The sequence below is a fragment of the Cyprinus carpio genome, chromosome B4, assembly GCF_018340385.1.
Source record: "Cyprinus carpio isolate SPL01 chromosome B4, ASM1834038v1, whole genome shotgun sequence".
Classification (NCBI taxonomy): domain Eukaryota; kingdom Metazoa; phylum Chordata; class Actinopteri; order Cypriniformes; family Cyprinidae; genus Cyprinus; species Cyprinus carpio.
Genome location: NC_056600.1, coordinates 15,264,089 through 15,279,083, shown reverse-complemented (window position 1 = coordinate 15,279,083; position 14,995 = coordinate 15,264,089). Strand labels below are relative to the sequence as shown.

Below are 14,995 nucleotides of genomic sequence, written 5' to 3'. Positions count from 1 at the left end.
CAGCAGCCATTACTCCAGTCTTCAGTGTCACATGATCATTGTTGAAAACAGTTATTATAGTATAATATAATATATAAATATTTTTTGATAAAGAGAAAGGTTTTTTATTATTATTATTTTTAATTTATTTGAAATAAAATATTTTGCAACATTATAAATGTACAGGTCCTTCTCAAAAAATTAGCATATTGTGAAAAAGTTAATTATTTTCCATAATGTAATCATAAAAATTAAACTTTCATATATTTTAGATTCATTGCACACCAACTGAAATATTTCAGGTCTTTTATTGTTTTAATACTGATGATTTTGGCATACAGCTCATGAAAACCCAAAATTCCTATCTCAAAAAATTAGCATATCATGAAAAGGTTCTCTAAACGAGCTATTAACCTAATCATCTGAATCAACTAATTGACTCTAAACACCTGCAAAAGATTCCTGAGGCTTTTAAAAACTCCCAGCCTGGTTCATTACTCAAAACCGCAATCATGGGTAAGACTGCCGACCAGACTGCTGTCCAGAAGGCCATCATTGACACCCTCAAGCGAGAGGGTAAGACACAGAAAGAAATTTCTGAACGAATAGGCTGTTCCCAGAGTGCTGTATCAAGGCACCTCAGTGGGAAGTCTGTGGGAAGGAAAAAGTGTGGCAAAAAACGCTGCACAACGAGAAGAGGTGACCGGACCCTGAGGAAGATTGTGGAGAAGGACCGATTCCAGACTTTGGGGGACCTGCGGAAGCAGTGGACTGAGTCTGGAGTAGAAACATCCAGAGCCACCGTGCACAGGCGTGTGCTTTTGAACCAGAAACAGCGGCAGAAGCGCCTGACCTGGGCTACAGAGAAGCAGCACTGGACTGTTGCTCAGTGGTCCAAAGTACTTTTTCGGATGAAAGCAAATTTTGCATGTCATTCGGAAATCAAGGTGCCAGAGTCTGGAGGAAGACTGGGGAGAAGGAAATGCCAAAATGCCTGAAGTCCAGTGTCAAGTACCCACAGTCAGTGATGGTCTGGGGTGCCATGTCAGCTGCTGGTGTTGGTCCACTGTGTTTTATCAAGGGCAGGGTCAATGCAGCTAGCTATCAGGAGATTTTGGAGCACTTCATGCTTCCATCTGCTGAAAAGCTTTATGGAGATGAAGATTTCGTTTTTCAGCACGACCTGGCACCTGCTCACAGTGCCAAAACCACTGGTAAATGGTTTACTGACCATGGTATTACTGTGCTCAATTGGCCTGCCAACTCTCCTGACCTGAACCCCATAGAGAATCTGTGGGATATTGTGAAGAGAAAGTTGAGAGACGCAAGACCCAACACTCTGGATGAGCTTAAGGCCGCTATCGAAGCATCCTGGGCCTCCATAACACCTCAGCAGTGCCACAGGCTGATTGCCTCCATGCCACGCCGCATTGAAGCAGTCATTTATGCAAAAGGATTCCTGACCAAGTATTGAGTGCATAACTGAACATAATTATTTGAAGGTTGACTTTTTTTGTATTAAAAACACTTTTCTTTTATTGGTCGGATGAAAATATGCTAATTTTTTGAGATAGGAATTTTGGGTTTTCATGAGCTGTATGCCAAAATCATCAGTATTAAAACAATAAAAGACCTGAAATATTTCAGTTGGTGTGCAATGAATCTAAAATATATGAAAGTTTAATTTTTATCATTACATTATGGAAAATAATGAACTTTTTCACAATATGCTAATTTTTTGAGAAGGACCTGTATACTATAATGTTTATTGTCAATTTTGATTTATTTAATGCATCCTTGCTTAATAAAAGTATGACTTGACTGAATTTATATATAATGAATTCATATCAAATTAATTTTTTTTTAGGATACTTATGACCACAGCACTACATTACAGCTGTTTGGAAGGCACTATTAATATAAGGGGTCAGACTTGGCAACTTCTACTAAACCATTTTTACCAATTTATAGAAAGAAAATTAGCTAAGCATTTAACTGTATCTCACTCATTCCTGTGGCTTATTGTTGTATTTAATATTCTGATATGAATTAAAACAGATGAATGCAGTATTACATGTCCATTGAGAGCATGGTCTGATCTCTCTCATCTAGAAATGTTTCATCGTACGTCTCATCTGTAGATGCTTCCTCTCGCCGTATTATAGGGAGACGACTGTCACTGGAATCAGATTCACAAAACACACAGGTGAACCATAAACATACTGCACATCTTAGGCTTCAGAAAGTGAGGAAAAGCTCACCTATACAGATAACAGCGGTTACGCTCTCCTCAAGCTCTCATAAGGCTATTATAATGTGAACACAGACAACTATAGCAGCTTAAGGTTTGATGATGTCTAACAAACCTTACAGCACAGTTTTAACTGGTTGCGTCACATTACAGAAGCACTGCTATTATTTTTGCATAGAAACCTTATGATATTAGATTTAAGAGGAGGAAAAGTTTGTAAAGGGGCACTTCATTAAGACTGGAGCTCCACTAACAAATAAGTGCATATCCCACTCAGGATAGTGCTGCATCTGTTAGCAAGCACACACACACAAAAATGTATGTCCAGTTTAATAGCTTCTTGTGAAATTGATGCTTCTGTATTTTGGTCAAAATGAAGAGCCCCTGCAGTACAGCCTGGAAATGACCAGCAGATGAGCTTCAAAACAAACAATAACATGGCCTAGCAGAGCGGTTCTCAACTGGTGTCACAAAGAAAACTAATTCAAAACGTACATGAAAACTAATGCAACTAACCATATTCTGTAAACTTGCTTCGTTATGATGAACAAACTACCATTTCATATTACAAAATAAATAGGCTTATCTTATTTTGTTGATGTTAAAAGGGCTGTAGTCAATCAAACTAAAAAAAAAACAGTATTTTGCTACAAATCTGTCAGCAGTGTTGTTTTAGTATTTATATACTATTATAGTATTTATTAATACTTTGAATTAATGATACTTTGGCTTTTTTTATGTATATAGTTTGCATTTTAATTAGTTGTAGTAATTTTATGTGCTTTTGTCATTTTTACTAGCTTTTTATGTCCCCGCCCCCAAAATACAATATTTAGTTACAAATAATCAGTTATTTTTTTATTATTTATATATTACAATATTTAGTTACAAATAATCAGTTATTTTTTTTTTATTTAGTTATTTGTAAGTATTATTAATTTTATATATAAATTTATATATATATATACACACAAACACAAAATGGTGGCCAAAACTATTAGAACACTAGTATTTTCACCAACTAAAAATTCAGTTTTAAATTCAGTAAAAAAAAAAAATGGTTTTGAGTCAGTTATTTCTATCTTCTGCTGTAGTGTGTCAGTAGAAAATATCAGTTTACATGTCCAAGCATTGATTTTTCCATTGATTGTAATAATGAGTATTTTATTTCCAAAAATGATTTGTTTATGAGAGCGTAAAATCTGAGTTCTGACGGAAAACCAGCTGAGAACCACTGGACTAGCACATGCTCACTCAGCTGTCAGCCAATCAGAGAAGCCGCTCACAGATCCTGCTAGATAAGGTTATGTATAAAGTGGATCTCTCAACACACTGAGAGTGTTGCAAACATTTAGCTTCAGATCCACCCCAGTATGGACACAGAGCATACACCAGCCTTCCAAAGTGATGAGGTTTCTCTTGGTCTCTGTGTGAGGAACGTACCGCATGAAAGTGTCATAGAAACAGCTCCTGGTCCACACAAGACAATCAGGGGCGAGACAAACCACAATCAGGAACCAGATTCTGACAAACCTGAACATCTCCCCACTAACTCACACATCTGCATTCAACTACAGAAGGAATATGGCATCATACCTCTTGTTAGGAAAGCACCATGTGGGCCGTGGTAGTGGGACGGTGGTGAGGGGCGGCCCCGTGTGTCCGTCCACTGTGCTGACGGTAGGTTTGGGGTACCGGTGTCCAATGGCTGTGTTGTTGGCGTTGTTGATGTTTGCGTTGGATCCTGAGGAAGAGTAACTGCTCGGAGTGAAGGTGGAGTCGACGAGCTTCTGATGAGAGGGAGATTCTGCCTCGCCGGGACTCCCGGATTTACTGATGTGCAATGGCCGCTGTGTTGTGAAGGACTGTGGGAAGGAGGCGTGGCCATCACTCTGGTGGTAGTAGTTGACGTGGTTACCGAAGAGGCCGCCAGACCGTCAAAGATAAATATACACACATGAGTGTTCACATTTACGGAAACCTCATCACCCCTTCCCGTTCACAACTGGTATTAACATCTCCAGTGATTATTCAGTAGATTTCAATGACTACATATAGATTCTTATAATACAGAAGCCCTAAGCATTAAAGGGATTGTTCACCCAAAAATGAAAATTCAGTCATTAATTACTCACCCTCATGTCGTTCCAAACCTGTAAGACCTTTGTTCATCTTCAAAACACAAATAAAGATATTTTTGATTAATCCGAGAGCTTTCTGACCCTGCATATACAGCAACGTAAGAACATCGATAAAATAGTTCTATGACATCAGTGGTTCAACTTTAATTTTATGAAGCTATGAAAATACTCTTTGTGCATGAAGAAAACAATAACTTTATTCAACAATTCTTCTCTTCCGTGTCAGTCTCCACCGCGCGTTTACAAGAGTACCAAGCTGGCGTTCTGATGTAGAACCTGCCTGTGCTGTGCCTTGTTTACAAGCAGAGGAATGCAAACACATGCATCGTTGTACTATCGTGAATGGCATCAAGTCTGATGCGGAAGAGAATCCATTCTTGAATAAAGTTGTTATTTTTATTATTACGGTTGGACCACTGATGTCACATGGACTATTTTAATGATGTCCTTACTATCTTTCTGGGCCTTGAACATGGTAGTTGCATTGCTGTCTATGCAGGGTCGGAAAGCTATTGGATTAATTAAAAACATCTTAATTTGTGTTCTGAAGATGAACAAAGGTCTTACAGGTTTGGAACGATATGAGGGTGAGTAATTAATAACAGAATTTACATTTTTGGGTAACCCTTTAAGCACTACGTCCTATTCATATTTTTGTTTTGCTTTTCTTCTCATGATCTCAACATAACAAAAATTATATTTATATTTTGTTATAGCCTTGTACCTAAAATCCCTCCGTTTCAATGAGAGTTGTTAATTTGAAGTGACATGGGCAAATATATATATATATGGTTAGATTCCTCTAAAACAAGAATTTTTTTGTCATATTGGTGTATAATGTGGCCATATGGGTGGATTGAGAATTCAGCCTTCAATACGCCTCTGGGATGCATTACATCACTTCTTGAGCTGTATTTAGTGTCTGCTTGTAATTGGATCAATAATGCGAATGTTAATACCAATTTGTATTAGGTGTATATATATCACGAATGTTAGTATACGAAGGTTAAAACCAAGGTAAATGGTAAATGAACATACAGACGCACACACACTGAGAACACAAACACTTTCACTTCCTCTGTTCACTCTGCACTTACATTCAGACAGCAGCCATTTTTCGATTTTTCTAAATGGTCTAAATGTACTTTAACATCACTGATGGCTAATTTAATAATTTAACTATTAATTTAACTAATTTTATAACCATCTGATCTGTGCGATGAGGGCAAAGCACTGTTCCTTAATGGTTTCTGATACTTTTAGATTACAAGCTTGTAAAACTTGACACATTCATGAACCCAATATGAACAAAATGAGTTTGTTGTCCTGATAACAAATGAAAAAAATAACTCTAAGTCCTCAATGCTGAGCGATGAATCTGAACAAGCAGCTCTGTGACCCTTCGCAGCCTGGTTGGAAGATCTGGCTGATGGTCCCATGCAGGTGGGCAGAAGCTCCGGCAGCAGAAGCGATGATGTGAGCAGAGCGGAGGAGAGGAAATAAGAGGCAATATCAGACCTTTACCCTGAAGATATCATCCTCAGAAGCAGCACACACGGTTTCCTTCATGGCTCTCTCCAGCTCCTCCTCCACAGTCAGGTCTCCTGATATCGCTCTTCTGATCTCAGGACCCATATCATGCAGTGTGCGCAGGCCAGCCTGGTCACAGCACACAAACAGACACATTCATATGCAAACAAAACACTTTTTTCTGTTATAACTGATGGTCTGATGGACCCACCTGCAGTGAAAGAGCAGTCTTTGGGGCAATTTTGGCCACCAGGCCCTGTTCCTTGCGCTTCTTAAATTTCCTGAAGTATTCCTGAATCAGGAATGTGGCATAGAACTTCCCAACGGTTACTTCATCATCTGTTAGGCAAGGAAACTCACACACTCAGGTTTTATTCAGCAAGGACTGAACTTAAATAAAAATATATCACTGTTTCCACAAAAATATTAAGCAACAACTGTTTTCAACACTGATAATATTAAGTAATGTTAAGCACCAAATCAGCATGTTTCCAGCTTTGCATCATAGGAATAAATTACATTTGAAAGTATATTAAAACAGAAAAACATTATAGTATTTTTTTAATGTGTTTTTGATAAAAATAAATGCAGCCTTGGTGAGCAAAAGAGACTTCTTTCGAAAACACTAAAAACTCCAACCCCGAAATTATGAATGGTAGTGTATGTAATTGGTCGACCTTTGACCTTTTGCCATCACCCACCTCCAGCAGGGGGAACAACTTGATCCAGCAGCTTCATGCTTGTCCTCTTCCAGATCTTCTTCACAATAGCTCGGAGTTCCTCATTTGCTTGCTCCAAGTTACCTGACACAAACACATACAAGCGGTGACTTTCCTGTGCATATAAGTCGGGATGTGTATTAGATTTATGCGTGTTTATGAACTGTATTTGCGTGTATGACACTATCACACCTTCAGTTTTGATGCGTAGAGCTGTTCGTACTAGAGCAAAGAGAGTTGCGTTGAACATCACCGTCCCGTCACTATTGAGAGGCATGTTCATGGACACAAGCCGCTGCAGATGCACAGATAAAGTAAGTCAAGTAATGTGTCTAACACACAACAGAATTAGTACATTTTAGGATTTGTACCTTGCATGCCACTCTATGTGGACAAAGCTTTCCAAATCCAAGGGGAGGCTGAATCCTGCGCAGTAACGTCACCACATCCAGGTGCTTTATCCGACCCCTGCAATCACATTAAACTCAGATCTCATTTTCAGTCGCTACAAATAAAGAATCTCGAATTATTAATAATAAGATCTAGAAACTGCAACTGTTAAAGATGGCAAAACAGGAAATGACTGACTTGGCCTCAGGATCGTATTCTGCCCATATCCTCTTAAACTCATCTAGGTGATGCGGCCCCAGTATCGACCAATCACGTGTTAAATAGTCAAAGTTGTCCATGATGACGGCCACAAAGAGGTTAATGATCTGTGGGAGAGGAAGGATCTGAAACATCTTGTGCTAGGGAAACCCGTTGCTTCTGTTATTATGGATATGGTAAACATTGTACGGAGGGGGTAAAGGATGTCATGCTGGTGGAGATGATTTCACAGCAAATTTCACAGCTGATATACAATAACACAGTTGCTTACTGGGAAGGAATATCGATGTCAACTCACCAGGAAGGCGCAAAGCATATAAAAGCTAACAAAGTAGATGATGGCAAAGTGGCTGCCACAGACTTCACTGGAATGGCCGACCTCTGACCCCTTCTCACATGGGCGGTTCGGGGAACAGGCCAGCATGATTTCCTGCCATGCCTCCCCTGTAGCACACCTACAGAAATGCACAAGCTGTGAGAGAGAGACATCCAACGAGTGAAAGAGAGAGAGAGAGAAACTGACCTGAAGAGCAGCAGAACAGCCTGAGGAAACGTCTGAAAGTTGTTGTTTCGGTTGATCTGGCTTTGGTCCCTCAGGGCAATCTTACCAAACATCTGTGGAGTCAGAAAAACATTACCCACCATGAATCGCTCCACACCAATGTGTCCAAGTTGTTACAAGTACAGGAGCTGTAACAGACATGGAGACATTTCCTTGGGGAAGATGAGGAGAGAGTGTGAAGCAAATGAAGCTGGGTCTGACCTGCATCCCAATGACGGCGTAGATGAAGAACAGCATTACGATCAGCAAAGCAACATAGGGAAGAGCCTGTGAACAAACCAAGGGAGAAGGAGAAGGGAAAAGAGGAACTATTAAATATACAGAGCAAATGTAAAATGCAGAATTAGACAGCCACATTTGGTTCCGTTTCACTCTTAAAATTTGTATACACAAACTTAGAAATAAGAGATTTTTTGAGTAATTTTTTTTTAATAAAATATAATTTTTTGGCACAATAACAAGTTTGGAGTCGGTAAGTTTTTTGAAAGTCCAACAAGGCTGCATTTATTTGATCAAAAATAGAGTAAAACACCTTCAGAAATCATTTTAATATGCTGATTTGGTGCTTAAAAACATTTATTATGATGATGAAACCCTTAATACTTTTGTAGAAACATTGAAGCATATTTTTTAGGATTTTTTTTTTTTAACGAATATAAAGTTTAAAAAAACAGCATTTATTTAATAATATAAATCTTTTTTAACATTATTTACTTTCACTTTTGATCATTTTAATGCATCCCTACATACAAGTATTATTATTATTATTTTAAAATCTTTCTGACCCCAAAGAATAATAAAGTGGCAGGACATCAGTCGACTGGAGACACATGCCATGTAGATGGCTTTGTTAATTATAACGCAAATTAACAATTTATTGTCACAATATGCTGCTTGTATCCAGTATAGTCATATAATAATAACACAAACTTGTTTGTTAGTCTGTAGATTGTCTTCTGGTGTTTAATTGCTCATAAAGCCTGACTTTGACTTGGGCCAGTCTGGACCACAGTGCTACTATCTCTGTACAATTACACAAGAAAGTGCTGTCTCATTTTATTCTCCTCACCTGAAAGGATTTAATGAAGGTCCAGAGCAGCGTCCGAATGCCCTCCCCCCGAGACAGAAGCTTCACCAGCCTCATCACGCGGAACAGCCGAAAGAACGTGATTGAAATCCTGGCGTTATCTTCAGTGTTTTGGAGGCCCTTTTTCAGCATGACAAAGACACACATATGCGTGTTCATGGGGAGGCACACACACTCATATATACCCAACCATTTGTACACCACCCAGAACAATTCAAGGTGACACACACACACACAATCAAGTTAATACGTCTACAACAGCACGTTAAACACTTCCACCAAGAGCAAACTACAGAGACACAGAGGATGTCTGGTGGCTTTATGGAACAATGACAATATCCCAAATGGGAGCAAAGCATTTATAGATGTCTACCACAATACACAACAGCCCTGAAGTAATAATCTTTCCAGCTGATTATATATATACTTAATAAATACCCTATTGTACTAACCTGCCATTGAAGGATTTAACACTATACTGTTTTTCACAGGTGATATTAGAATCTACATATGTGTCACTACACAGACACTAAACCCACAGATGTTCACAGATGTTATGTTTATCTCATCCTGTACCATTTCCACCACAAAAAAAAAATAATAAAAAAATGCTTTGGTAAATTATAATTATGACATTAAAAGTCATTATGAGATACAAAGTAATTATGACAAAAAGCTGAAATTATGATATAGTAAGTCAATTATGAGTTGAAGTTGAAATACGACAAAAAGTCGAAATTATGAGATAAAAGTCAACAATGACAAAGTCTATAATGTCTATAACTGACTGATGTCTATAAAGTCTATAATGACTATGAGGCCATAATTATGACTTATCTCATAACTGTCAATGTCAATTTCGACTTTTTAATTCATAACTTAGTATGTCAATTATGACTTTTTATCATAATTTAAAGTTTTTATCCCATACTGACTAACTATAATTTTGTCAAAATTATGATTTACCAAAGCACTACTTTTTATGTGTCAGAAAAGGGCTTATCTGTTTATTTAAGCTTCTTTAAAATCTGATATTGTACTTCAGTTATATAATCTAAGTTGACATATACACAAAGCTGCTGCTTTCTGTTTCAAAGGTGCACTAAGTAGTTTTTTCCCTTCATTAAAACGTTTCTACACACAGAACTGTATTGTAATGAACTGTCGTTTTAAAAAAATGTGCTTAAAATCATCACTTATCTAAAATGATTTCATCAGTCATATCGGTCACCCAAAAGCATTTTAAGCATGTTCAATACTTTTTCCCTGTGTCATTCTACTTTATTACACAGAACTTAATTTCTGAACTTATTTGTTTTGCTTTCTTTGTATGTGTGGATAACTCGGATTGTTACCGACATCTGGTGAAAATGTCATGTCAGCAGCACCTTTAGAAATACATTTACTGAGAAAAATGGTGATGCATTCAATAATTATTTTACCCACTGTACATAGAGAGGGGTCACCTCATGATGGGATCCACCATTTTGAGGTCACATGACCTCGGTTTCATTTGGGCAAGACTCCTGTTATCTGAGAAATTCCTGATATGCCTTTTTATAATGCCATCCTAATTTTTGGTTTCCTTGGTATGGTACTGCATCCACACCACTAGGTGTTAGTATAAGCACAACATGAAAAAAGACTCAGTGCACCTTTAAATCTCCAGCACCTACATCTGCACACACATGCCCTAAAAAACACATCACACAAACCAAGCAAAACTGAGAATAAGCTTCATGCATGTGGACATCGCACAGGAAATCGTCTTTTCACAATCCCCCAGCTGATTTCAGAGCTCTGCCATGTTGGTGGTGACCTGTAGAGGCCGACACTGGACTACACACAGCGAGAGCGATGACCATGTGACTACAGCGCACCAATGACAGGCATCGCAGCCTAGGGGAGGGGAGAGGTCGAGGCCATGGACACACTACCAGCATATACACGTGCCTGCCCAATGCCACAGTGATGAGAGAGAACACGTGCGTTCATGCCGAAGTCACATGGTGATTGACAGGTGTTGATGGACGGGTCGACAAGGTGACGGGGTGGAATGAGAGGTGGGGTTTTGGTTACCGTTGGTCCGTACCATTGGTCTTACCACAGAGGAGGGGGGAGAGGAAGAGGGGTCAGCTGGCTTTAAAGAAAGGCAGACAGATGAAAGCTATAGCAGCGCCAACCACCCACTGTACACCTGTGTGTGTTCGTGTGGGAATTTGTGTGGAAAAGTGTCCGTCAGTGTGTTTTGAGGTACATCTGTTGGGTCTTTTGCAGGGGAGACGCCTCATAGCACGTCTGTCTTTCTGCCAGCTGAGGGTGCTACAGCACATGGTCCGTTTGAGAAGGAGCCATACGCTGTTCTGCAGCCGCAGACTGGAGGATGGGTTGGTGACACACGCAGACACATGCACAGATTCGATATCTCTCACGAGCCGAGTCGAGAATCTCTCAGCAGGTCTATCACGGTGTGTGTGCTGCAGTGAGTGACTGTATGTGTGACTGCATGTAGGTGTGTGTTTAATTACTACATGCAGAGAGACTGATTTCTAAATCCTCTGCAGTGCCACGATAGACTAAAATGTCTGATTTTGTGTTTCATGCTTTTAGCGGCGATGACAGCTCGAGTGAGTCAATTATGTCTTTGTGGTAAAACTGCAGAGGATCTGGCAACCCCAACCATGCATGTAGCACACACATTACAGAACTGGGTCAACGGTATAACTCGTTCCAAATGTGCATCTGTGAGACAGCTACCATGATAAAACCTCCACACAGAGCCACTTTGAAAGGGCCGCTCCATATCACAGATATTATCTCACATTGCACAAATATACAGATTTGGCACACACTGGTAAACGCTGCCCCCTGGAGGTTACAATCATGCCCATCAGCGAAGGTCTGGGCCATATTTCACCCTAAACTCAAACTTAAAATTGAAAAATTATATTTAGCATTAGACTGCAGGGACCATTACAGAACTGTCACAAAATTAATATATTGTTATGACAAATAAGCACACGTTAGCCTACTGCAAAGAAAAAATATCCTACAAAAAAAAATACATTAAATAATTAACTATTATTATTATTATTAACATTATATCATATTTTATTATATTATACCAGCTTATTTTAGAACTATCAAGATGTATTCAGTTGGAGGTTTTAAATGTGCTTAATTGTCATGAAAATAATATATTTTTGTATAATTTTTTAGATAATATTTTTATTCTATGACAATTAGGCACATTTAAACTCACTTCCCCCACCTATGAGAAAAAAATAAATACATAAATTGTTTATGGATTCTAAATAATTGAATATATAATGTAGAAGTATAAATCATTTGCGCTGTATTTCATGTAAACCACTGTGTTTTGCCCAAATGGTTTTAATTAGTACTATGTGTGCTGATTTTCTGATGAAAATTAATATGCAAATATGCTTAATTTTTTCATGCAAAACTTGCAAAATTTCATGAGATCACCCTGTTAGTCAATAGAAGTCACTTGAATACATCATAACTGGCTTAGCCAATTAAGTTCAGTGGTTATGGTCCTATCAGACTGTGAACAGTTAATGACACAGGGAGCAGGCCTACCAAGAATGCTGTGCGGGTGTAAGAAAGAAAGAGAGAAGAGACAGAGGGGAAAACACTGAAAAAAGGGAGGAAAATGCAGAACAGAGAGACAGAAAAGAAGAGGCATTCATAGAGAAGGATGCAATGTGGCATCTTCAGCAAGACAGAGCTGGCAAACACTCCCATCTCTCCACCCCCCGCTTCTGTCCAATCAGACGCCGCGAATCAGAGAGCGCCTCCAACAGGCAGGGAGGACAAAGCATTGAGAGGAGCAGAGCGGCCTCAGGGGGAGGAGGGGTGACATTAACGCTTTTCTAAGGGAGAACAGAGTCGTCCGGTTCCACTCTAATCTCCTTGTAGCACTGAGAGGAGGGACTGGCTATCAGCACGGATTCATCAGTTTCATTTCAGATCACTAATCAGATCAATTAACAGGTTAATGAAGCATGAGAAAAAAGTGCTCAGAGTTTTCTCAAAGGAAAGAAAAGGGGGAAACAGAAACAAATCAATCCAAACACAATGCTGGGTCAAAGGTCATGCCTTCAGATCAAATCAGATGCTGGATGAAGAGAAAACTCCAACCAAATCAAACCCAGTCAGTGCTGAAATGGATGTGTATAGCAAAACAAGGGGTATATCTCCAGCATAACTGCTGTCAATCATAAATAACCTTCATTACCACATTTTGATCGGAGAGCCCAAATCATGAATGAACACTTACATGGAGCGCTAGTCTTGTATTGAAATACACCATTCAAAAGTTTGGAGGCAGTCATACTGATTGATTGATTGATTGATTGATTGATTGATTGATTGATTGATTGATTGATTGATTGATTGATTGATATGTATATTGGTTTCCACAAAACTATTAAGCAGCACAGCTTTTTCTAGCATTGATTTTAAAAAATGTTACTTTACCAGCCAATCAGCATATTTCTAAAGGATCATGTGACACTGAAGACTGGAGTAACGACTGCTGAAAATTCAGCTTTGCATCACAGGAATAAAATCACATTTTAAAATATATTAAAATTGAAAAATTGTTATTATACATTGTAACAAAACATTTATTTTAAAGTGTAATAATATTTCACAATATTACAGTTTTTTACTGTATATTTTAAACAGCCTTGTTGTGCATAAGAGACTTCTTTCAAAAACATAAAAAATTTTATTGATCTTGAACTTCGAAATAGTAATTTTTAATAGTACCTTTACATGAAAACATATTGACAAAGTGGCAAAGTCAAGTCTGCCACATATTAACTAAAGATCTAAAAAGGAATCTAAAGATGCATTTTCACAGAATGCATAACACACAGATGCAATATTTTGACATCCAATTCTTTACATCTACATTTTACAAGTGACGATTTACAAGTTGAAGAAATATTTTGACCTGACATGCGCTATCGCTGTTTACACACATACAACAAAACTGTACCAGATCGAATTGGTTGCCAATCTAAGAAAATTGAATACTAAACTATATAATTGGATACAAAACTTTGAAATTAGCAGCAATATGAAATACAAGTTTCTTCTAAAGAGAATCTGGGCTCTTCTTTCAAAATCAGTTTGAAGGTTTATGAATTGATTCAACAGTAAAGAAACATTTTAATGAGTTACAGGCGACATTGATAAGATTGACCATCCATCTTAATGTAGCGATTTCCAAAACAATTCATCAGTGTATATTGATTGAGAAGCCGGAATATATCACCCTGAGTGCTATACAAGGACATTCATGCCTATGTGTGCGGGTGGAGGGTTAAAGCAACTCATCTTTGTTAGTGTGGGAGGGTTAGGGGGGTGCAGGCAGGCATATTGAGAGAGAGATTACTTACGTTAACCTCTGTGATGGCTATATCAACAACACTACCCACTACAATAAGGGCATCAAATGTGTTCCATGCATCAACAAAATAATGCTGGACGGAAAACAACAAATAAAAAAAGAAATGAAAAAGAAAAGAAAAGGAGAGAGGAGAGGAGAAAATAAGGAAGAAAACAGTTACACATGAACAATTAACTCACAGAAGACATAAGGATAAATCATAAAATCAAATGGTGGGTGTGAGGAAATCAAAAACAAAATCAGAGAATCCCATGATGACCCGGGACCTGTCATGCTCCACAGCAGCAGTCAAACATCCATCAAAACAACCCTGAAAAGAACGGCCAGGGGTCCTGGGTTAGTTCAGGTGTGACTGTTAGTTACAGCAAAACAACATACATCGCTGCCTGGAAGATGAAAAGAAGCGCTCGCTCGCTCGCTCGCTCTCTCTCTTTCACGGGGCCTACCGAAAAACTCTCCTGTACGAACACTTTTTCTCCTGCCCTAAATAACCCTCTCACTGCCAGAGGGCGACCTGCCACAGCAGCCATCTTGCCGGCGGAACAGGAAATGAAGAGTTGGAGGAGACAGCAGGAGTAGAGAATGGCAGGAAGCACAGGGGAATGAAAGACAGCAGAGATGGACAGGAGAGCAAAAGAGAGAAAGGGAGTTGGGAAAAGAGAGAGAGAGAGAGA

The 14,995-nt window shown here is 38.7% G+C and overlaps 1 protein-coding gene across 1 annotated transcript in view; it reads right to left on the bottom strand.

The window, feature by feature from the left end:
- LOC109104295 (voltage-dependent L-type calcium channel subunit alpha-1C-like) overlaps positions 1-14,995 on the bottom strand; it is a 130,943-nt gene that overhangs the window by 8,667 nt on the left and 107,281 nt on the right. The window contains 14 exon segments of the mRNA XM_042722639.1: positions 2,054-2,170; positions 3,674-3,700; positions 3,827-4,168; positions 5,891-6,030; positions 6,113-6,240; positions 6,603-6,704; positions 6,813-6,915; positions 6,992-7,088; positions 7,209-7,336; positions 7,528-7,684; positions 7,753-7,844; positions 7,993-8,058; positions 8,861-8,998; positions 10,971-11,018. Coding sequence (XP_042578573.1) covers positions 2,054-2,170; positions 3,674-3,700; positions 3,827-4,168; positions 5,891-6,030; positions 6,113-6,240; positions 6,603-6,704; positions 6,813-6,915; positions 6,992-7,088; positions 7,209-7,336; positions 7,528-7,684; positions 7,753-7,844; positions 7,993-8,058; positions 8,861-8,998; positions 10,971-11,018 — 1,685 coding nt within the window.